This window comes from Patagioenas fasciata, chromosome 2, assembly GCF_037038585.1.
Source record: "Patagioenas fasciata isolate bPatFas1 chromosome 2, bPatFas1.hap1, whole genome shotgun sequence".
NCBI classification, from domain to species: domain Eukaryota; kingdom Metazoa; phylum Chordata; class Aves; order Columbiformes; family Columbidae; genus Patagioenas; species Patagioenas fasciata.
Genome location: NC_092521.1, coordinates 169731504 through 169752010, shown reverse-complemented (window position 1 = coordinate 169752010; position 20507 = coordinate 169731504). Strand labels below are relative to the sequence as shown.

The 20507-nt window shown below is 55.9% G+C and overlaps 2 protein-coding genes across 4 annotated transcripts; one reads left to right on the top strand and one right to left on the bottom strand.

The window, feature by feature from the left end:
* Nucleotides 1-884: 884 nt before the first annotated feature.
* Nucleotides 885-4973, bottom strand: CHPF2 (chondroitin polymerizing factor 2). Its single transcript, XM_065830611.2, has 4 exons — nucleotides 4429-4973; nucleotides 3243-3807; nucleotides 2633-2815; nucleotides 885-2359 (listed from the first exon to the last, which is right to left on the bottom strand). Exons 1-4 carry the CDS (start codon nucleotides 4686-4688, stop codon nucleotides 1097-1099), a joined length of 2271 nt encoding a protein of 756 aa, XP_065686683.1. The 5' UTR covers nucleotides 4689-4973; the 3' UTR covers nucleotides 885-1096.
* A 248-nt stretch (nucleotides 4974-5221) lies between these two features.
* On the top strand, nucleotides 5222-18592 carry ABCF2 (ATP binding cassette subfamily F member 2). Of its 3 annotated transcripts, none has more exons than XM_065830615.2 (15): nucleotides 5222-5309; nucleotides 5587-5755; nucleotides 8058-8270; nucleotides 9152-9334; nucleotides 10930-11101; nucleotides 11206-11301; nucleotides 12334-12436; nucleotides 12524-12619; nucleotides 12727-12846; nucleotides 13357-13446; nucleotides 13675-13785; nucleotides 14044-14106; nucleotides 14546-14674; nucleotides 16365-16568; nucleotides 18034-18592. In XM_065830615.2, the coding sequence occupies exons 2-15, from the start codon at nucleotides 5602-5604 to the stop codon at nucleotides 18169-18171; spliced, it is 1872 nt and encodes a 623-aa protein (XP_065686687.1). In that variant the 5' UTR covers nucleotides 5222-5309; nucleotides 5587-5601; the 3' UTR covers nucleotides 18172-18592. The 3 variants fall into 3 exon arrangements, with proteins under 3 accessions (XP_065686687.1, XP_065686684.1, XP_065686685.1); XM_065830612.2 differs by having other exon boundaries at nucleotides 5223-5327; XM_065830613.2 differs by having other exon boundaries at nucleotides 5249-5345.
* The last annotated feature ends 1915 nt before the right edge of the window (nucleotides 18593-20507 follow it).

The window sequence follows — 20507 nt, the reverse complement described above, 5'->3', positions numbered from 1 at the left end:
CATAATCAAGACGTCCATTTCAAAATAAAGAAATCTGAGATTTCTATCCAATTTGAAGCAATGGTCCCAACCTAGAATACTTCTTTTGAAGCCTTTCTAATCTTCCAGTATCTCTTTTGCTGACACCAGACCTCAGGAGTACAGCAAACACCATCCTTAAAGAGCGCTCGTGCAGCCTTGGACCGGGTGAGTCACGCTCACCGCTCTCACGTTGAATCCCCAGGTTCACCTCAGGGCCCAGGCCCGTGATTTCCAAGGTATTGGCTGGGAAGATGCTGGGAGCTGAAAGCTCTGCAATAAAAACACAGCGGGGTCCTGGTGGACAGGTTAAACAGGAGCCAGCGGCGCTCCTGGGAGCACGGGCACAGCCTGCGCTGCAGAGGAGCGCTGGAGCGGTGACCGGCCCTCCGTGCAGCACCAGGCCCATGGGGACGGACTGAGCCAGTCCAGCTGTGAAAATGGCTCAGTAATCGCAGTGTCTGTCACAACAGGGGACACCGAGAGCTGGGACAGGTTGGCTGGAGAACAGGCTCCGCGTGGCTCTTACCCGGGTAGGTCAGTCACTGCTGTGTCAGGAAGACAAACAGATGCTTCTCACTGGTGTCCAGTGACATAACAGGAGGCAATGGGTACAGACTGAAATGCAAGAAATTCCACTTAAACATGAGAAAGGACTTTGTAGCTGTAAAAGTTAAAAAAAAGAGGCATGAAGACAAACACCCAGGGGGTGCAACAACAGCACAGCTGAGCTAACTGTTCCAGCACACAGCTCATACTCACCCTCCACACCGCAGAGCTGCATGGCTTAAAGTAAGGTCAACTCTACAGCATGTTTTACATTCCTTATCCCAGAGCTACGAAGTTTACAAGCAACCACATCAATCTGCCTGGAAAGAAACCTTTATTTAAAAAGCAAACAAACCAGACCCACAGACCCCACAGAAACAGCCTCTCTCCACAGCCCAGCCTGGGCCTCAGTGGGGCGCGAAGGTTTTCTCCCCCGGGATCTCACGCCCCCCGCCCGTGGCAGCGCTGGGAAGGGGATGGAAAGTGCCAAGTGTTAAGGTGCTGAGAAGCTCCTGATGGTTCTTGTCTCTCAGGTGCTGTTGGCCTGTTCCTGCTCGAAGAGGGCCATGGCTAAATGCGAGCGGGACGCGAGCCCCTCCAGGTTGCTGAGCATGCAGCGGTGGTATAACTCCTCGCTGAGCCGGGGGTTGCAGCTCCTCAGTGCGTATTTCTGCACTAACCCGGGCTCCACGGCCCTGAACAGATGCAGACCCGAGTAGTGCAGGAAGACATCGAACACCTCCATGCTCTCCAGCACCTCATCGCGGTCCAGGATGTCAGCTGCTAGCTTGGTACGCGCTGTCATGTAGTCCGAGTTATAGAAGCAGGCCTCGGCAAAGGAATGTCTGTCGAAATGGCCGTCCCGCAGGAAGTCTGTGCCGGAGGACGCCGTCTGCTCCCCACGGTACACCAGCGCAGGGTTGAACTCCTGGAAATGCACTGGGAAGAACACCTGCCAGTTGCTGATGGTATTCATACGGCAGCGGTTCAGGAACTCCATGTTGATTTCTGTCCAGACGCTGGCCAAGAAGAACAGCGTATCCACAGGGTGCTTCTTGGAGACTATATCCATGAGCTTCACTTGCGATGGTACCTCTGTTTTAACACTAATCCAGGGGATTTTAACTTCCGCATAGCGTTTCTCCAGCTCTCCTACCATGGCTTTGACTCCAGCAAAAACATCCACCTGACTGACTCGCTGGGCGTCATAGGGATGGTAGATGAACAGCAAGGTCAGCAAGGCGTTATCATGTGTGTCCAGCGTGTTCATGGCAAACATATCCAGGAAGTTTCCCACAAAATCCAGGTCCTGCACTGTCAAGGGAAGCACCAGTTGCACCTGCGTGGCCTCTGTCACATATGGCATGGGAATAATTTCCACCTTACTTAGGGGCCGCACCAAGCTCACTCGTTTTGCCAGGATGTGACTGTGTCCCTTCTGGGTCACAGCCTCCAGCAGCAGGTCCAGCATGTACTCCATGCCCCGCGTGGGGTCGAAACGCCGATAGCCGTTCAGCAGCTGCCGCTTGCTGAAGCGCAGCAGAGGCTGGTAGCGGCTGTTAAGCTGCTCAAGTGCAGACTCAATGATTTCACTGACATCTGCCTTGCTGGCTCCAGAGAGCTCGCACTTGGGGGAGCCGTCAGGGCAGGAGAAGAGGTGCTGCTCAGTGAAGTAGTCCCAGCTGATTACCTCAAAACGCGATTTTGGAAGGAACGGGGCATTAATGCCCACAGGCCAGGTCAAGCCTGCCTCACCTGCAGGGGTCAATGCCGTCAGGTTCCTGATCTGCATCTGTGCAAAGAGAGAAGGCACACTGATCCCCAGCGCCTTTCCCAAGAGGTCCGCTCCATCTCCCACCCTGCCTGCCTCACCACCCAAAACCACATCACATCAGCAGTTCTGGGTAACACGGTGCCAGAAGTGCTACTTCTGAGACACAGGACTATATCCTGTGTCTGGCCGACAGTCACCTACAAACAGCAGTAATAACCTTCCTTGACTGTGCTCAAAGAAAGGGAAACCTGCTTGGCCAAGGAGCTTTTGCAGACACCCCTCCCCACATACCTGGAGGTCCTGGATCTCCTGGTAGGTTCTGTCCAGCTGGATCCTGCTGAAGTGCTTATGCAGCCGGTACATCAGGGTCATGTCGGAAACAGGGTGCACAGCAAGAGCTGCTTGGAACTCCTCCTCTTCTTCCTTCTCTGGCTCTGTATTTTTGGCCAATTCGTAGGTGTGATAATGTTGGCCCTGAAGTGGACAAGAGCCGGAAAGACTGGTCACAGAGCAGCCTTCCCTCAGCCCAGACACGCCTCTGCCCCTCTTTACATGCTACCTGCAGCCCCCAGAGACAAAATATAAGAGTTTCCCCTCCAACACTACTCCCTGTACTATGTGCTCACTCGCTTCTTGGTACCAGCGTGCCCTTCATCTGACCTGTAGAAGCCTGTGAATCAGCATCTGCCAGTAGGCTGAAAATTAAATACTGTATGTGCCCTCTCCCCCAACATCTCAGCTTTGATTGCGGGCTTCTCCCCCATGCTGTCATGCAGCCCTTTCTCCCTCTGTAACTCAGGGAGGCTCACAGAGCAGCCCCCCTGCTATGCAGCAGGGAACTGGTAAGCACACAGGTTTGGTCAGGCTCAGCTAACACCAAACCACGGGAAGGGAGCAGTACCTGGAGCTGGGAGACACAAGTGATGCCAAGGAAGTCGATGATGCAACGTCCCAGCCACTCATCCGGCCGCACGCTGAGGATCTCGTTGCGGCAGCTGTCCAGGTGCGGGTGCAGCTTCAGCAGCAGGCTGCGCGAGATCAGGTACCCAAAGCCGCCGTGGCAATAGCGGGCCTGCTCGTCTCCCCCAATAAACTCCTCCGCCCGTCCCAGGTACACGTCTTGGTTAATACTGAGGTGTGTCACCAGAGCCTTGACCTGTTCAGCCTGGGCATAGGTGTCATCCTGCATGATGTAGAACCAGTCATAGTCGGAGCCGAAGTGCTGGTGGATGTAGCGCACGGTCTGGTACATGAGCCAGATGGGCCGCTCGTCGCCGTGCGCCACCAGCACCATCCCGTGGGGCACCTTGGCGCCGCGCAGCCCCGTGAAGTACAGCAGGCGTGGGAAGTGATGGGCCACCGTCTTGTTCACGGCCACCGCCAGCGTGTTCAGCGTGGCCTTGGAGGTCAGCACGGCCACAAACAGCCTCTCGTGGAACCCCAGTTCTGTCTGGATGTAGCGAGTTCTGTCAAGGAAAGACACACGCAAATGGCAGACAGCTGGACGACAAAAATCAAGGGATTACGGCAACGCGGGACAAGCCTTTATCTGGTAGAGTCTACCAACGGTGAAACAGTTAAGCCTAGAAGCAGAGCTTTAAGAAAAGGCTCTTCAGTAAGAGTCCCATCTTGTAAAAACACTTCAAGGAAACACTTCCTTCAAGGAAACTACAACCTCACACCATTTGTGTGAGCTAGGAAACTGTGCTAGTGCAAGTAAACAAAAACGAGAGCCAACCACTTGCAAATTACATACAGTGTCGTTACATGCTCAAAGTTTTCCCAACGGACTGGTTAAAAAGGTTTTGAGGAATAGTTTAATATGTAATTCAACAAGTTATAAAAGGAACAAATATTCTCAGTCTTCCTGAGCATTTTCGTTGTGTTTTCTTCTTAAATGAACATGTCAGACACTTCTCTTGCACCCTTCTAAGGCAGCAAGCTCAGCCATTTCCGCGTTGCCTCCTGCAGTTCCTACACAAAGTATTTCAAATGGCACGTTCCACCTTCAACCTGCTGATCCCCTGTAAGACAGAAACCCCAAACACAGCGGTGCGCGGTCGTTGTCCTCGAGGAACAGCCTTTACCTGAGCACTTTTTTGTACGGCTTGTTGGGGTCCCGGTAGTACGGGACGATCCTGGGTCTGAACTCCTCGTGTCCCGGGCCCGGCCCCGGCGCCTCGGGCCGCGCTCCGCCGGGGAGCGCCCCGGGCCGGGCCCCCGCGCACGGCTCCGCGCCGGGCCGGCCCCAGGCGGCGCGCAGGAGGCTGAGGCTGCAGCCCAGGGACAGGCCCAGCACCAGCGGCAGCACGGGCCGCAGCGCGGCCAGCAGCGCGGCCGCCCGCATGGCGGGGCAGCCCGACCGCCGCGCCGGGACGGGCTCACGGGGCTGCTCCGCGGGACATCGCCGGCGCGGGGCCCTCGGGCAGCGGCGGGACCTGCGGGGCGCTGAGGACGCGGAGGCTCTGGCCCGCGCGGGTCAGCGGGTCCCTCAGCTGCGGGCGGGCCGGCCCGGAGCTCCGAGCCCGGCGGAGGCCGCGGGTCCCGCCCGGCCGCGCTCCCGCCGCTGCCACCTCAGCCGCCGCATCGCGACCCCGGCGCTTCCGCTTCCCCTTCCGTCTCTGTGGTGCCCCGGCGGCCGCTCTGCCAGCTGACGCCGGCGCCTCTATGGTACCTCGAGCCACCGCCCCCACGCGCTCACGTCTGCCCTCGCGGGAGCGGGGGCGGGGCCTGGGGCCGGGCCTGGCGCGGGACGCGCGGTGCATGCCGGGACGCGCAGTGCTCGGGCGCTGGCGGCGCGCGCCGGCCCAGCCGGCCTCGCGAGCGCGGACTCCGCTTCCCAGAGCCGCGCGGCCGCCCGGCGCGGGTGACGCTCCGCGCTGCGATTGGTCGCTGCGCCGGGGGGGCGGGGCGTGCGCACGCGGTAGCAGCTGTCCCGTTGCGACAGAAGGAAAGCGCGGAGCGGCCGGTGCGGGCGGAGCAGCCGGTGCGGGCGGCACGGCGGGTGCGGGCGGCGCGGCCGGGCCCGGCCCGGCGGGGGGACGAGGGGCGGCCGGGCCGGGTCGGGCCGCGCGGCGCGGGCAGCCCAGCGGGCGGGCAGCCCAGGGCCGGGCCCGGGCCCGGCGGCGCCGCGTGCTCTGGGTCGGGCGGTCCGCGGGGCCGCCGGGGCGGGGGACTGGGGCGGGGCGACCCGTTGCGGGCCGGATCGGCGCGGTCTAACGGCGCCTGTCGCTTCTCCGCCGCAGCCCCAGCGCCGCGCCATGCCCTCGGACCTGGCTAAGAAGAAGGCGGCCAAGAAGAAGGAGGCGGCCAAGGCCCGGCAGCGCCCGCGCCGGGCCCCGGAGGAGAACGGCGATGCCGGACCCGAGCCGCAGGAACCCCGGCCCCCGGAGGCCAACGGAACGGCCCTGCCAGGTGAGAGCGGCCTCGCCGAAATGCCGGTCCCGCTGCGCCAGCGGGTGGCTGACCGGTGTCCGTGCCCCGGCAGAGCCCCGCGGGGTCATCCTGGCAGCCGACTGTCCGTGAACGTCCCCGCCGGGCTGGACGCGCTCGGTTACACCCGCGGCTCGGTGGACTGGGGCGGCTGTTCCCCGTCAGCTGGAACACCTCGTGGGCAGGGCTGGCTCTGGGCTGGACCCGCTGCAGTGTTTGCCATCGCGGCCGCTCTCCTTAGAGCTGGCGGGGCACTCAGGGCGGCGTGTGTGGCTCTCCATAAACTGTGGGTGAAGGTTTCCCCACTTAGGACTTGCAGGGTGAAAACAGAGGGTGCTGATGGTGTCTTTTTCCTCTCAAAGATACTGTCCCGATCTTCTGGCACTTCATACCCAGACCTGCTTGGTTTTTTGTTTTGTTTTGTATGTGTTGTTTTGGTTTGGTTTTTTTGTTTGGTTGTTTTGTTGCGTGTGTTTTTGTCTTTTTTCTTCCTGCTGCTGCAGAAGCCACTGCAATGTCTGAATTCTTACTGTTGTTACCCTCTGTTCGTGTGTTTCTCTGGGATGTACCTTGTTTGCAGAAACTAAGAGCCTTTCTATCTTAAAGACTGAGACTTTGTCAGCAAAGAGCTGTTGACCTCCCTAAAGGAAACAGGCGGGCTGAAGCTCACAGAGAGAGGATTGATTTTTGGTTCTTATTTCAGCCCGCCTGGTAACCCACAGGCTGTTGGGCACACAAGCGTTTTCCAGACTCTGCACGCAGTGCGTTGTGTTAAGAGGCACTCGGTGTGTGGCACAGACCCGGGACCCTGCTCGTCCCCAGCCGCGCTCGGGAGCGCTGGTGCTGGCGGCCGGGTTGCCGGGCGCGAACCCCGCGGTGCCGGCGCTCAGGCCCCGCCGGCGCCCAGCGCGGATCAGCCGGTCCCCGCGGGCGGCCCCGCGCTCCGGGCGGGCCAATCGCCGTCCCCTCCCGTGGCTCATTTGCATACTGCCTTGCTATTGGTGGATCCGGGGGAGCCGCGGCGGGGCCGGGGCGCTCGGCGTTCCCGCGCGCTCTCCGCCGGACCGGCCGTGCCGGGCCCTAGCGCCGGCCCGCGGCGACGCGGCTGGAGCGGCACCGGGACCTCGGGCCGTGAGGGGCAGTGGCGGCGGCGGCGGGTCCAGAGGAGGCTGGCAGACCGGTGCACACGTCAGAGGGCAGGTAATGTGGGTCAGGACGTGCGTATTTCTATCGGCAGTTCCCTGATAAATCGTTGCATGTCCAGGATAAAACTGCCTTGCCACTCTATTCGCTGATCTGGCTGCTCGTTTGTGTAACTGGTCTGGGCTGCCCGTGCTTTTGAAGGGGCCTCTGTCAGTGCAGGTGGTGCTTTTTGCTCCTTCTTCGCTAGGACGCATTGCCTTGGTGGCACTAGTGACTCTACCAGGAGTGCTGGGGTGACATCCCCCAGGAGTGCTGGGGGTGACAGGTGGGGTGACATCCCCCAGGAGTCCTGGGGTGACACCCTCCAGGAGTGCTGGGGGTGACAGGTGGGGTGACATCCCCCAGGAGTCCTGGGGTGACAGGCAGGGTGACACCCTCCAGGAGTGCTGGGGGTGACAGGCGGGGTGACATCCGTGGCTGGCCTGAACAGGGACAGTCTGAGCACCCGGGCTGTGCTCTGAGCTGCTGCGCGTTGCTGGGATCCTCAGTGCCCTCCTCTTCAATGGCCGTGTCTCACCCAGAAGGGAAAGCTGGGCTGTAACTCAGGGGTGCAACAGCAGATCGGCATGGCAGGAGAGATTTGCTTGTACTGTAGGAGGAAAGGAAGAGGGGGGCATGCATGTGGACGTATTAGCTTCTCGAAAAGTTGTTAGTGTCTATTCCAATGCTGCTTCTTTCCTCCTCTCAGCTTTCCCTTCATTTATTTTGTAGCCAAGTTCTCCTTTGGCCAGCCCTTTCCTTAAGCTTGCAAGCAATACTTTGTAAGTTCTCTTCCCACCCCAGTTCTTCCTGCAGTGAGTGTTAGTCCCGTCATGCTGGGATAACACAATAGCTGTTCTGGCTGCTCACTTAGTCCTAGTGGTCTGATTTTATTCAGACAGCAGGTGGAAGTTCTTGTTACAGCATGTATATCCATCTGCTAAGATGAAAGGCTGAGTGTCGTTGCATCTGGGTTTCCTCAACATTTCTGTAGGAATGGGGACATGGGAGTTGTTCTTGTGGTCCTGGGCCTATTGGTACAGGGCCTCATGGCTTCCTTGTGTTTGTAAATCGGTAACGCTTCTGGTCTGTCTTTGTACAGAGGTGGATGCTCTTACAAAGGAGCTGGAGGACTTTGAGTTAAAGAAAGCTGCTGCCCGAGCTGTGACAGGAGTGCTGGCCTCCCACCCCAACAGTACCGACGTGCACATCATTAACCTCTCGCTGACCTTCCACGGCCAGGAGCTGCTGAGCGACACCAAACTGGAGCTGAACTCCGGGCGCCGTTACGGCCTCATTGGGCTCAATGGCATCGGTAAGCGGCGGTGGCGGGGGTGTCTGGAGCGCGGTGATTCGGTGTTGCCGAGGAGCTGGGCAGACGCAGGTGGTAAATGCTGCAAACTGGAGGCTGTTAGACAGACATGGCAGTTCCCGTTCTCCCATCTCCTCACCGAGGAAGAGGAATTGTTAAGATTGCTGCCAGGAGTATGAAGTTGCGTTCTGGCTTTGGACTGTGCATTTGAACTTGTTTCTGTGACGAGCTGGGCGAGATGTCTGGGATCTGAATCTGTCTGATTCCTGTTTGCAGGATTTGTTTAGCAGTGTCAATAAACCCAGTGTTGGTGCTATTGGTCAAAGAACTTGCACAGTATGGAGGAGCAGGGAGTGTGTGGTTTGTCCTGAATGGGCAAACAACTGTACAGTCCCTGGAGAAGGTGACGCTCCACATGGAGAGATGCAGAGTATGGGTGTAATTGAAATAGAGTAAGAGCAACCAGCTGGTTTAACTCTCAGAAAAACACTCAGGTTCTCTAGTGATGGGCGCATTACTTTCCTTTATGTTAGAAGTCTTTAAAGCCCGGGGTCCTGGTAACAGAGGTCAGACCTGGTTAGACAGCAGGAAGAAAACAGCAAAGTTCCCTGAATCCGGGCAAGGGCTGAGCTGCAGTGGTTTCCTAGAGCTCCTCGTGTCCCAGGGCTGTCCTCGGCGTGGTGCGGAGCTGGGGCAGCCTGGCACGCTGCGGCCGAGCGCTCTGCCGTGTCTCCAGTTCCGGCCTCTGGGGCAGATTCCCGAGGATTTTCTGTGACTGGAAGGAGACGGAACCAAGGGGATCTGACTGCATCTCATTTGTTTCTTTGTGATATTGTATGTCACTGAATCTAATTGTTAACTGTGGAGTGTCTGTGTGCACACAGGGAAATCCATGCTTCTGTCAGCTATTGGGAAACGAGAAGTTCCCATCCCAGAGCATATCGACATCTATCACCTGACGCGAGAGATGCCTCCCAGTGACAAGACCCCTCTCCAGTGTGTGATGGAGGTGGATACAGAGAGGGCCATGTTAGAACGAGAGGCGGAACGTCTGGCTCATGAGGATGGTAAAACCTGGAGTGCCTGTGCACAAGGGACATTTCCTCCATTTCCCTTCCCACCGAAGAGAAGCTCTTATTTGGGTTCCTTGGCAGTTATTATGTGTTGTGGTACCTATTTCCCCCAGCTGCGCTGTACTAGTTGAAAAGTCCTGTGGCACATCAAGGATAAGAGGGTTATTAGGGGCAGTCAGCATGGCTTTACCAAGGGTAAGTCATGCTTGACCAACCTCATAGCCTTTTATGAGAATGTAACAGGATGGATGGATGGTGGCAGAGCGGTGGATGTGCTCTACCTTGACTGCAGTAAAGCCTTTGACACAGTCTGCACAGCATCCTCACAGCTAAGTTGAGGAGGTGTGGTCTGGACAATAGGGTAGTGAGGTGGGTTGCAAACTGGCTTAAGGAGAGAAGCCAGAGAGTGGTGGTCAATGGTGCGGAGTCCAGTTGGAGGCCAGTATCTAGTGGAGTGCCTCAGGGGTCAGTACTGGGGCAATATTATTCAATATATTCATTAACGATTTAGACGAGGGAATAGAGTGACTGTCAGCCAGTTTGCTGATGACACCAAGCTGGGAGGAGTGGCTGACACTGGAAGCTGTGCTGCCATCAGAGACCTGGACAGGCTGGAGAGTTGGGTGAGGAGTAACCTGATGGAATTTAACAAGGGCAAGTGTAGAGTCCTGCATCTGGGCAGGAACAACCCCAGGTTCCAGTATAGGTTGGGAAATTACATATTAGAGAGCAGTGTAGGGGAAAGGGAGCTGGGGGTCCTGGTGGACAGCAGGGTGACCATGAGCCAGCACTGTGCCCTTGTGGCCAGGAAGGCCAATGGCATCCTCGGGTGTATTACAAGGCGGGTGGTCAGTAGATTGAGAGAGGTTCTCCTTCCCCTCTACCCCGCCCTGGTGAGACCCCATCTGGAATATTGTGTCCAGTTCTGGGCCCCTCAGTTCAAGAAGGACAGGGAACTGCTGGAGAGGGTCCAGCGTAGGGCAACAAAGATGATTAAGGGAGTGGAGCACCTCCCTTATGAAGAAAGGCTGAGGGAGCTGCGTCTCTTTAGTTTGGAGAAGAGGAGACTGAGGGGTGACCTTATTAATGTTTATAAATATATAAAGGGTGAGTGCCACGAGAATGGAGCCAGGCTCTTCTCAGTGACACCCAGTGACAGGACAAGGGGCAATGGATACAAACTGGAACACAGGAGGTTCCACTGAAAGAGGAGAAGCAACTTGTTGGGGGTGAGGGTGGCAGAGCCTGGCCCAGGCTGCCCAGGGAGGTTGTGGAGTCTCCTTCTCTGCAGACATTCAAACCCGCCTGGACACCTTCCTGTGGAACCTCAGCTGGGTGTTCCTGCTCCGGGGGGATTGCACTGGATGAGCTTTCCAGGTCCCTTCCAATCCCAAACATACTGTGATACTGTGATTACATTTACTTGGATGAAATTATTCCGCGCAGCTTCAGAAGAAGTGTCTCGGGCTTGAGGATGGAGGGGGCTGAGTGGTGGTAAAGCAGATGGACCGTGAGCTTTCCCAGCTGTACAGATGTGCAGCCGAGAGCCTTTTATCGGCACAACTGCTGACAGGCAGGCTCTCTTTCAGCGGAGTGCGAGAAACTCCTGGAGTTATATGAACGCCTGGAGGAGCTGGACGCTGACAAGGCAGAAGCACGGGCCTCACGTATCCTTCACGGCTTGGGTTTCACACCGGCCATGCAGAGGAAGAAGCTGAAGGACTTCAGTGGTGGCTGGCGCATGAGGGTGGCCCTGGCTCGGTGAGTGGTGTGTGTCTGCGCCGGGCTCTGCAGAGCCGCGCTCAGCCTGACAGCTCGGAGCAGAGCTGAGGTGCTTTGTGTTTACCTGTCCGCTCTCCTTCCAGAGCGCTCTTCATTCGGCCGTTCATGCTGCTGCTAGATGAGCCCACCAACCACCTGGACTTGGATGCCTGTGTGTGGCTGGAGGAAGAGCTGAAAACGTAAGCATGAAGGAGTTTGCTGCTTCTATGGGTTCTGCTTTTCTGCAGGGGCGTCTTCTCAGCACATGAGCAAGCACTACCGGAATAGCTGTCTGTAGTTCCTGTGGCTACATAACTATCCCCGTACCAGTGACACCTTCTCATGCTCCTGCCGCGTGTGTCTACAGAAGGGTTCTTGATGCAAGGGTGGGAGTTCGAGACAAGCACCCGTCTGTCCCTCACAGCAGAAATGAGGAACTGTGGTTAAAGCTGCTTCCCGAGAGCCAGGAGCAGCCCTGGCAGCCTGGGTGCTGGCACTGGGTGCTGCGCCGGCTGTGTGAACGTTCCAGACCTGGCTTCCAGCTGCTCTTCCCGGATTGGGTCCTCTGTTTTCACACAACTGGGGTGTCTCAGCGTGTCGGTTTTGTCCGATGAGTGTTTTTCGTAAACAAAGGCAAAATGTTAAGGCGTAAGGCAAAAAAGCTTAGGAATAGTAATGAAACTTAGATTATCTGGGTTGCGCATTAAAAGGGCTGTATTATGAGAAGGCCTTTTCACTTGCAGAGGTTTTTCTGTCAGCTTTATCTGTTGAACGTTTTGCACGCTTGCTTCAGAAGTCAGGTGTTTGGGAAAGTAATCTGAGTCTCTCTTTGTGAGGGTTTAACCGGTCACGTTCCAGGTTTGGAGCGGAAGGGCAGAGTACCTGGCAGCCGGTGCTGCGCACCAAGGCAACAGTGAGCAGGAAAGGTTGGAAGTTCCCAGAAGTGCGATGCCAGTGCAGCCGCTGGCCTTCTCCCGCAAGGGCAGCCGGCTCTTGGCTTTGTGAAGAGTGTCCTAACACAACGAAATGTTTGCATTATCTGTTTACTGCAGCTGATTGGAGCTGCTTTAATCCGGATTTCCCTAAGCATCTCCAAGGCTGTTATCTTTTTGTTCTTATTCTGATTGCAGGCAGGAGAGATCTGGTGCCTGTAAATCCTTTGGCACCATCAGGGCCAAGGAGCAAGAGTTCTTTTCCTAGCGTAGTCTCTGATAACTTATGTGGTGCCGCAGGTTCAAGCGGATCCTTGTGCTCATATCCCACTCCCAGGACTTCTTGAACGGTGTCTGCACCAACATAATTCACATGCACAACCGCAAACTGAAATACTACACGGTGAGTAAATGGTGCCCTGCACAACAGGCTAAAAACCAGAGGAGCTGTTCTCTGCGGCACGTCTGACGTTCTCTGGTCTCTTTCTAGGGGAATTATGATCAGTATGTAAAGACTCGCTTGGAACTAGAAGAAAATCAAATGAAGCGATTCCACTGGGAGCAAGACCAGATTGCCCATATGAAGGTATCTGCCTAGCTGCATGAACGTCTTCCTGCCCGTGCAGGTGGGCATCCCTGCACCTCCTCTGCCTCGTTAGTCTGGCTTTTGGCTAGCTCTGTGTTCTGTTGCAGAATTACATTGCACGATTTGGCCACGGCAGCGCCAAGCTGGCCAGGCAAGCTCAGAGCAAGGAGAAGACCCTTCAGAAAATGATGGCGTCTGGCTTGACAGAGAGAGTTGTGAATGACAAGGTAGGATCAGACGTGGGGTTGCATCTGGAGATCAGTATTGGAAACACAGGCTAGATAAAGCAGAATGATCTTTAGCTGGCAGCAGCTTGGACCAAGGATGGGACACCCTTCCTGAGGTACTGAGGATAGAGTATTGCTGGGGAGTGTCAAGAGGAGTCATTCTCTAGGGGAGAGAAGGGGATTTATCATATCAGTAAGGCTATTTTGCAGACACAGAAATCAGAAATGGATGTCTGCTGAGGGCTGGAGAAGATGGGGGAGGGTGCTCAGAGCAACTCTTCCTTGTTTGAGGAGTATGAACCCACATTTGCTTCAAGGGGAAAGAAATAGGACTCATTAGCCAGCAGATGAACCTGCAAACATCTAATGAGGATAAATCTGTGGTTGATAGAAGTCGCAGTGTGGTGCCTTGGTCTGCAGATGATGTCTGTATTGGGCCATGACTCTACCAGCATAACGGGGTGTCTTGTGATCCAGGGTGTCTAACCAGTGCATATTCTCTGTTAACAGACTTTGTCGTTCTATTTCCCGCCCTGTGGGAAAATCCCCCCTCCTGTCATCATGGTGCAGAATGTCAGCTTCAAATACAGCAAGGACGGGGTGAGTGTGGGGCGTGTGCTGAGTCGTGCGGAGTTCACCGCTATCGGGCCGTGTTCGTGAGCGTGAGGTGTTTGGCTAAGCCGTCTGGTGAGGCTGCGGCGTGTGACCAGTGATCAAACTGCTTGGCAGCGTTGAGTCTGCTCAGGACGCAGCGTTGCGGGTGCAGCGTGAGGAGTCTGCACAGTAGTGGAAAGGCATAATATGTGTCATGATTTTTGTGGTTTGCAGCCATGGATCTATAATAACCTGGAGTTTGGGATTGACCTGGATACCCGTGTGGCTCTTGTTGGACCCAATGGAGCTGGAAAGTCAACGCTGCTGAAGCTGCTCACAGGAGAGGTAGGCTGCCCGCACTGTCTGCCCCGCTCTGCACCTTTATTCATGGGGCAGTCTTCAACGAGGCTGCACTTACTTGCCTGAGCACCCCAGTCGGACCTTGGAAATCGTAAGGTCTTGCTGCAGGATAGGCCCTTTTCTCTCGTACTGTCTGTTCAGGCTCCTCCTCTGTGCCAGAGCGGAGATGGCTGGATTCAGTATTCCTGGCACACAGCAAAAGGAGGGATTTCCTGCTGAAATGCTTTTATGTTCCCTTTCTAGCTGCTGCCCACAGATGGGATGATCCGCAAGCACTCACACGTGAAGATCGGTAGATACCACCAGGTACTTTGTGCAGCACCACTGGGGAGGTGAAATGCTGAGGAAAAAGGCTGTCGGGAGTGAGGAATCTTGCCCCTCTAGTTGTGCTTCTGAGGCCTCTCCCAGGGCTGCCCTCTGTGCCCGAGGAGGGGGAGGGAGCGGTGCCGGTGGCCGTCCCTGTCCCCAGTCCCTGTCCCCAGGGGCGCGCTGTGGTGCTGCCTGCGCAGCTCTCAGCTTCCGTGGCGAGGCGCTTGGCCTGCGCTGGCGGGTGGACCAGGCGGCTGCGGAGCAGCGCTGCTCCTGAGCGGAGGTTCCTTCCGTACCAGTCCAGCACAGCGGCTGTATTGGGGTCATTGGCTCTGGCGCTTGCTGCTCGGCGGTGCCGGGGGTGCGAGGGGGGACGCGTTCTGGCCGTGCAGTGCGTGGCCCGCACAGCCTGAGGGTGACTTTCCTTCTCTGTCAGCACTTGCAAGAGCAGTTGGACTTAGACCTCTCGCCCCTGGAGTACATGATGAAATGCTACCCGGAGATCAAGGAGAAGGAGGAGATGAGAAAAATCATAGGCAGATACGGTCTGACGGGGAAGCAGCAGGTGAGTGTGAGCTGTTGAGTTTGCCCTTTGCTCGTTAGGGAGCTGGAGCTGCTGCTTTTTCTGTTGCTCTCCTGACGTCTGACAGTGTGGTGCCGTCTGCAGCGTGATGCACCGCACCATCAAAACGCCTTTTCCATCTCTGCCTCTGAATTTGGAGAGGAAAACCTGATGGCTCGTAGGAACTTTCTTTGCATTGCAGCAATATAAGGGTTGGAATGGATGACCAGACAAGTTGTGTCACAGTGCTAGACTCAAGGGCATTTTAACTGTAACCTGAACTAGTTTGTTTGTCTCTTATTTCTGAGATGAATACCAGGCAGAAATGCTAAACTCACTCTTAACTGGGAGTCGGATCCACTTGGTTCAAACAAGAGCGTAGAATATATTCCTCAGTGACTTGGATGAGGGAACAGAGTTTGCTGGTGACACCAAGCTGGGAGGAGTGGTGACACTGGAAGCTGTGCTGCCGTCCAGAGACCTGGGCAGGCTGGAGAGCTGGGCAGGGGAAAATTTAATGAAATAGAACAAGGGCAATGGTAGAGCCTTGAATCTGGGCAGGAACAACCCCAGGTTCCAGTGTAAGTTGGGGAATGAGCTATTAGAGAGCAGTGTAGGGGAAAGGGAGCTGGGGGTCTTGGGGACAGCAGGGTGAGCATGAGCCAGCACTGGGCCCTTGTGGCCAGGAAGGCCAATGGTACCTGGGGTGGGTTAGAAGGGGGTGGTCAGTAGGTCAGAGAGGTTCTTCTGCCCCTCTGCTCTGCCCTGGGGAGACCACCCCTGGAATATTGTGTCCAGTTGTGGCCCCTCAGCTCCAGAAGGACAGGGAACTGCTGGAGAGAGTCCAGCGCAGCCACCAAGATGCTGAAGGGAGTGGAGCATCTCCCGTGTGAGGAAAGGCTGAGGGAGCTGGGGCTCTGGAGCTGGAGAAGAGGAGACTGAGGGGGGACTCATTCCTGGGGATCAATATGGAAAGGGGCAGTGTCAGGAGGATGGAGCCAGGCTCTTCTGGGTGACACCCAGTGACAGGACAAGGGGCAATGGGTGCAAACTGGAACACAGGAGGTTCCACTGCAAGAGGAGAAGCAACTTGTTCCTGGTGAGGGTGGCAGAGCCTGGCCCAGGCTGCCCAGGGAGGTTGTGGAGTCTCCTTCTCTGCAGACATTCAAACCCGCCTGGACACCTTCCTGTGGAACCTCAGCTGGGTGTTCCTGCTCCATGGGGGGATTGCACTGGATGAGCTTTCCAGGGCCCTTCAACCCCTGACATCCTGGGATTCTGTGATCACCAGTGGTGCTATAAATCTAAACTTGGCATGCTCCTGTATGTCAAATGTCACAAGTGTGACAGGAGCTGTCATCACTGCAGTTCAGCATTGATTTTTACATTGTTCTTCCTGATTTGTCATGCCAGAAGTTGAGAGTAGTTTTATGTCTGTGTCAAGATTCAATGAGCAGTGGTCAGCCCACGATTAACTGTCCTTTGGAACCTCTAGCACGCTGGGTCTTGCTGGGGACGCTCCTTCAGAACCGGATTCTGTGGTTCTGCTGGTGAGAGAAGCTTAGTCTGGGTATGACTGACCGGACTTTGTCCTCCTGTGTGGTGTGGCTGCTGGCGACAGTGCGGGGTGTGGTGTCCTGTGGTGAGGGTGGCGGTCTGTCCCCGCAGAGCTGCAGGTGTCTGTGTTTGCCAGGTGAGCCCCATCAGGAACCTCTCGGACGGGCAGAAGTGCCGCGTGTGCTTCGCCTGGCTGGCCTGGCAGAACCCTCACATGCTCTTCCTGGACGAGCCCACCAACCACCTGGACATAGAAACCATCGACGCGCTGGCCGATGCTATTAATGAATTCGAAGGAGGGATGATGCTCGTCAGCCACGACTTCAGACTCATCCAGCAGGTAAGAAAAGAAGTGAATTCTGTCAGAGCAGCTTCTGGCAGTTTAAGTAATCGAAACAGGGTGTTTTCAACTGGCCGGCTCGTACTCATCCCGAAAAATATGAGTGAAAACATCACTGGACATGATTCTCTTGCCACACTAACGCGAAACAATTAGTGAGCTAGCCAAAGCCCTAGGAATGAAGATCGGTCAAATGGAAACCATGACACACTCTGGAGCTCTTCTCTAGACTTTTTAAAAAGGATACAGGAGTAGTTCCAGCACGGTTTATCTGCACAGGTGAAGGAAGCTGCACCACGTACACAGAGCGTCAAGTGCTGATTTATCAGCTAGAGCTTGGTAAATTCAGGTATAATTCTGTGTGTTATATCCAAGTAGTTCATTTCAAGAACTACTGTTTATTTCAATTCCCAGTCTAGCAGGAAAGGCTTTCCTCCTTAGTCCAGGAACAAATAAGGAAATGTTGACAGGCCGAGAATTTTTAGTTCTAAAATCTTGTCTAAATAATGCAGGAAACATCAGGTAAGATATTTCCCTGCAGATGCTTTTATTTGGTAGTTGACATGTGAAACTTATTAAACTTTCTTCTTACCAGACTTTAGAGAGTAGAACCACAGAATCATTTTGGTTGGAAGAGCCTCTCAAGATCATGGCGTCCAACCATAACCCACCCCAGCACTGCCCCATGTCCTGAGAACCTCCTGTCCGTCTGTCCAGCCCTCCAGGGATGGTGACTCCAGCACTGCCCTGGGCAGCCTGTTCCAATGCCCCACAGCCCTTTGGGGAAGAAATTGTTCCCAGATCCAACCTCAACCTCCCCTGGGCAACTTGAGGCCGTTTCTTTGTGTCCCTGTCTCCCCTCAGCTCCTGTTCTCCAGCTGAACCCCCCAGGTCCCTCAGCCGCTCCCATCACACTTGTGCTCCAGCCCCTCACCAGCTCCGTTCCCTTCTCTCCGCTCACTCCAGCACCTCAAGCCCTTTCTTGGTGTGAGGGGCCAAAACTGCCCCAGGATTGGCAGTTTGTCCTCCCCAGGTCCAGCACAGGGACGGTCACTGCCCTGGGCTGCTGGCCACACCAGTGCTGGTCCCAGCCAGGATGCTGTGGCCTCTTGGCCACTGGGCACCCGCTGGCTCGTGTTCAGCCGCTGGCACCAACACCCCAGGCCCTTTTCCAGCCGCTCTTCCCCAGCTGCAGCGTCCGTGGGGTTGTTGTGACCCCAGTGCAGGACCCGGCGTTGGCCTTGGTGACCCTCAGACAATTGGCCTCGACCATCGATCCAGCAGGGCCAGATCTCTCTGTACGGCCTCTGCCCTCAGCACATCAACACTCCACCTGCTGGGTGTTGTCTGCAAACTCACTGGGGGGGCACTCGGTCCCCTCGTTGTGGTCATTGATAGGTTTGGGTTAGTTTTGTAAGATGATAAAGTGCTGTACCGTAACCCTCTCCTTGGCGCTTGCTTTCAGGTTGCACAGGAGATCTGGGTCTGTGAGAAGCAGACAATCACCAAGTGGCAAGGCGACATCCTCGCCTACAAGGAGCATCTCAAGTCCAAGCTGGTGGATGAGGACCCGCAGCTCACCAAGAAGACCCACAACGTGTGAGCGCGGGGGCCGCGGGCGGGCGCTCTGCAGACCGACGGCTGCCACCCCGCTGTGTCCTAGGATCGCTGCAATGCTGCTTCCCCGAGGCTTGCCTTGCACCTCTGTCTCCGGACAGATCTCTCCTGATCTGCCTACGTTTGGGCAACCGTTTCCATACTTAGGTGATGTCCCATCTGAGCCAGGCCTTGGAATCTGATGGTCTGGGGTCACGGCAGCGGCAGTGAGGGTGTCTGAGCTGCAGTGACACGGAAATGGAGACCCCAGCCCAGCTTCTCCCACCTCTTCCTTCCCAATTTCTGCTTCAGTTTAGATACTTCACGTCAAACTCCTCTGGCCTTGGTTTGTTTTTAACTATTATTTAACAGTGTAATTAACAGATCTGCCTGAGAACCCATCAGTCAATAAAGAGGGAAGAACAGTGTGTGTTGTTTGTGAGCTGCGGTGTTTGGGGCGCGCGGGGGCAGGTCAGCTCGTGGAGCTCCGGGTGGGGGCACGGCCCTTTCTCCTGGAGGACGTTCGGTTCCTCGGGGCCGCCAGCGCCGTGAGCGGCACCGTGGGAAGCGCGGGGAGTTCTGAGCGGGGGCGCAGAGCGGCGAGCGGGATCCTCGCCCCGGAAACCCCCGGCAGCCCGGAGCCAGCAGGAGGGGGAGCAACGCACTCGTGCGTTCGTTGAGCGCGGGTACGGAGCCACCCAAGGCTGGAAGTTAGAGAACGCAGCTCTGTGGAACACCAGTGTGTTCTCCACCGCACGATGGCTTAGCTGTGCACTTTTCATTCACCTTGAATTGTGTGGGTCTAACAATGTGACTCTAATTTAGGACCTCTGGACTATGAGCTAGTTACTTGTTTCTCACAGGTTTAACTAAACAAGACTAATCAACTAAAGATAGTTAAACCTTTTTTCCTTAACAAATTGGTTGGTGTTTGAGCATCACCCTGTGCCACAGAACCCTGAATGAAATACACTTTTTATGTATTTTTTAAACAATTAGAAGGTACCTAAGGAAAAGGTAGCAAATCAAACCAAAGAGCTTCTTATGATCACGAGTTATCATTTTACTCACTTGTGACACGTGAGAACGGCTGCACCGGTCGTGCAAAGGGTTCCTGTAGCCCAGTAACGGTTCTGACAGCGCGGTCGACAAGCAGAGTGAAGAACACGACAGACCGGAGCAGTCCCGCTCTCCTGGAGCGCTTGCTCGGGTGCCCACTGTGGCTCTGGCTTCTGGAGTCTTTCCTTGTTCGGTTTCCTTCCAAAGGGACCGTGTGGGTCGTACCCACTGCTGTAGCAGCACCGTGTGTCTGCAGGACAAACGTCAGGATGAGCGCTGCTTCCAGTCACTGAGCAAAGCACCCGGATTTCCCGGTGGTTCCTGGTCTGAGAGGAAAAAAAAAAACAAAAGAAAAATACTTTCTGAGAAAAGAATGCAGTTTGGTATGAATGCTGGCCAAGCTAGTTCTGCAGAAACGTCTCAATTGCACTGAAAAGTCACTTAAATGCATGTGTCATTATAAAGCACTTAGAAGTTAGCAGACAGGCAGTGACGGAGTGAGAGGAGCCCACAGATGAATAACTCTGTGAAGGGGGTTGGTGTCGCAGCAGTCAAACAACAGAAGAGCGCACGTCTGCTCGTGCTCTCTGGGCTGTAAAACGCTGCTGGTGGGCCGGGAAGGGCTGCAGAACCGCAGAGGCGAGGCCACGAGTCCCGCCTGGGGCTGGAGCTGGTCACCCTGCTCTTGAGAAAAAGGGCAACAGCTCCGACCACCGCGTTTCAGGTCTGTGAGCCGAGGGCCACGGTGGCAATAACTGCAGGGTATAACCTTACACGGAGCTCTTTGGGAATGGTGAGTCCTGAGGAGGGCACGGGTGGTCGGGCTGGCGGCCAGGACGGGAGCAGCAGCCGCAGGATCCCGGTGGCTGCAGCGCGGGAGGAGCCGGGTCTGCGGTGCGGCGAGCGCTGCTCCTGGGCCGCGGCAGGTCCCTGCGTTAGCAAACAGGTACACGTCCAAAGCAAACAGCTCTAACTGCACTAGAGGTCACGGTTACTGGGCCACGCCTTGTAAAATGGAATATACGCACGTGCTTTACCACTCCGGCATTTCGGCCTCGATTAGAGCTGCCCTGCGGGGACGGCTCGTTACGGTGCACGCGGCAGCCGCGGCAGGAGCGCGTCCGGCGGCACTGGGCTCAGACACAGCAGCCGGAGCCGGGCAGCAGCAGCTCAGCCGTTTCAGCTGGGGGTGGTCTGGTCATGCAGAAGGCAAAACTCTATCAAGAGAAGTTATGAGAGTTGCTCCTTAGTTGCTAAGGTGGTCATTTCTGTGAAAGAAGTGGC

Bases quoted from the DNA above. Each gene is read 5' to 3' on its own strand.
- CHPF2 (XM_065830611.2), bottom strand. From the start codon at position 4,688: ATGCGGGCGGCCGCGCTGCTGGCCGCGCTGCGGCCCGTGCTGCCGCTG. The intron at 3,808-4,428 runs GTAAAGGCTGTT...TTTCCTTGACAG, and splicing joins CCGTACAAAAAAGTGCTCAG to AACTCGCTACATCCAGACAG. The intron at 2,816-3,242 runs GTACTGCTCCCT...TGTCCACTTCAG, and splicing joins CTTGTGTCTCCCAGCTCCAG to GGCCAACATTATCACACCTA.
- ABCF2 (XM_065830615.2), top strand. From the start codon at position 5,602: ATGCCCTCGGACCTGGCTAAGAAGAAGGCGGCCAAGAAGAAGGAGGCG. The intron at 11,302-12,333 runs GTAAGCATGAAG...GTGGTGCCGCAG, and splicing joins CTGGAGGAAGAGCTGAAAAC to GTTCAAGCGGATCCTTGTGC. The intron at 16,569-18,033 runs GTAAGAAAAGAA...GCTTGCTTTCAG, and splicing joins ACTTCAGACTCATCCAGCAG to GTTGCACAGGAGATCTGGGT.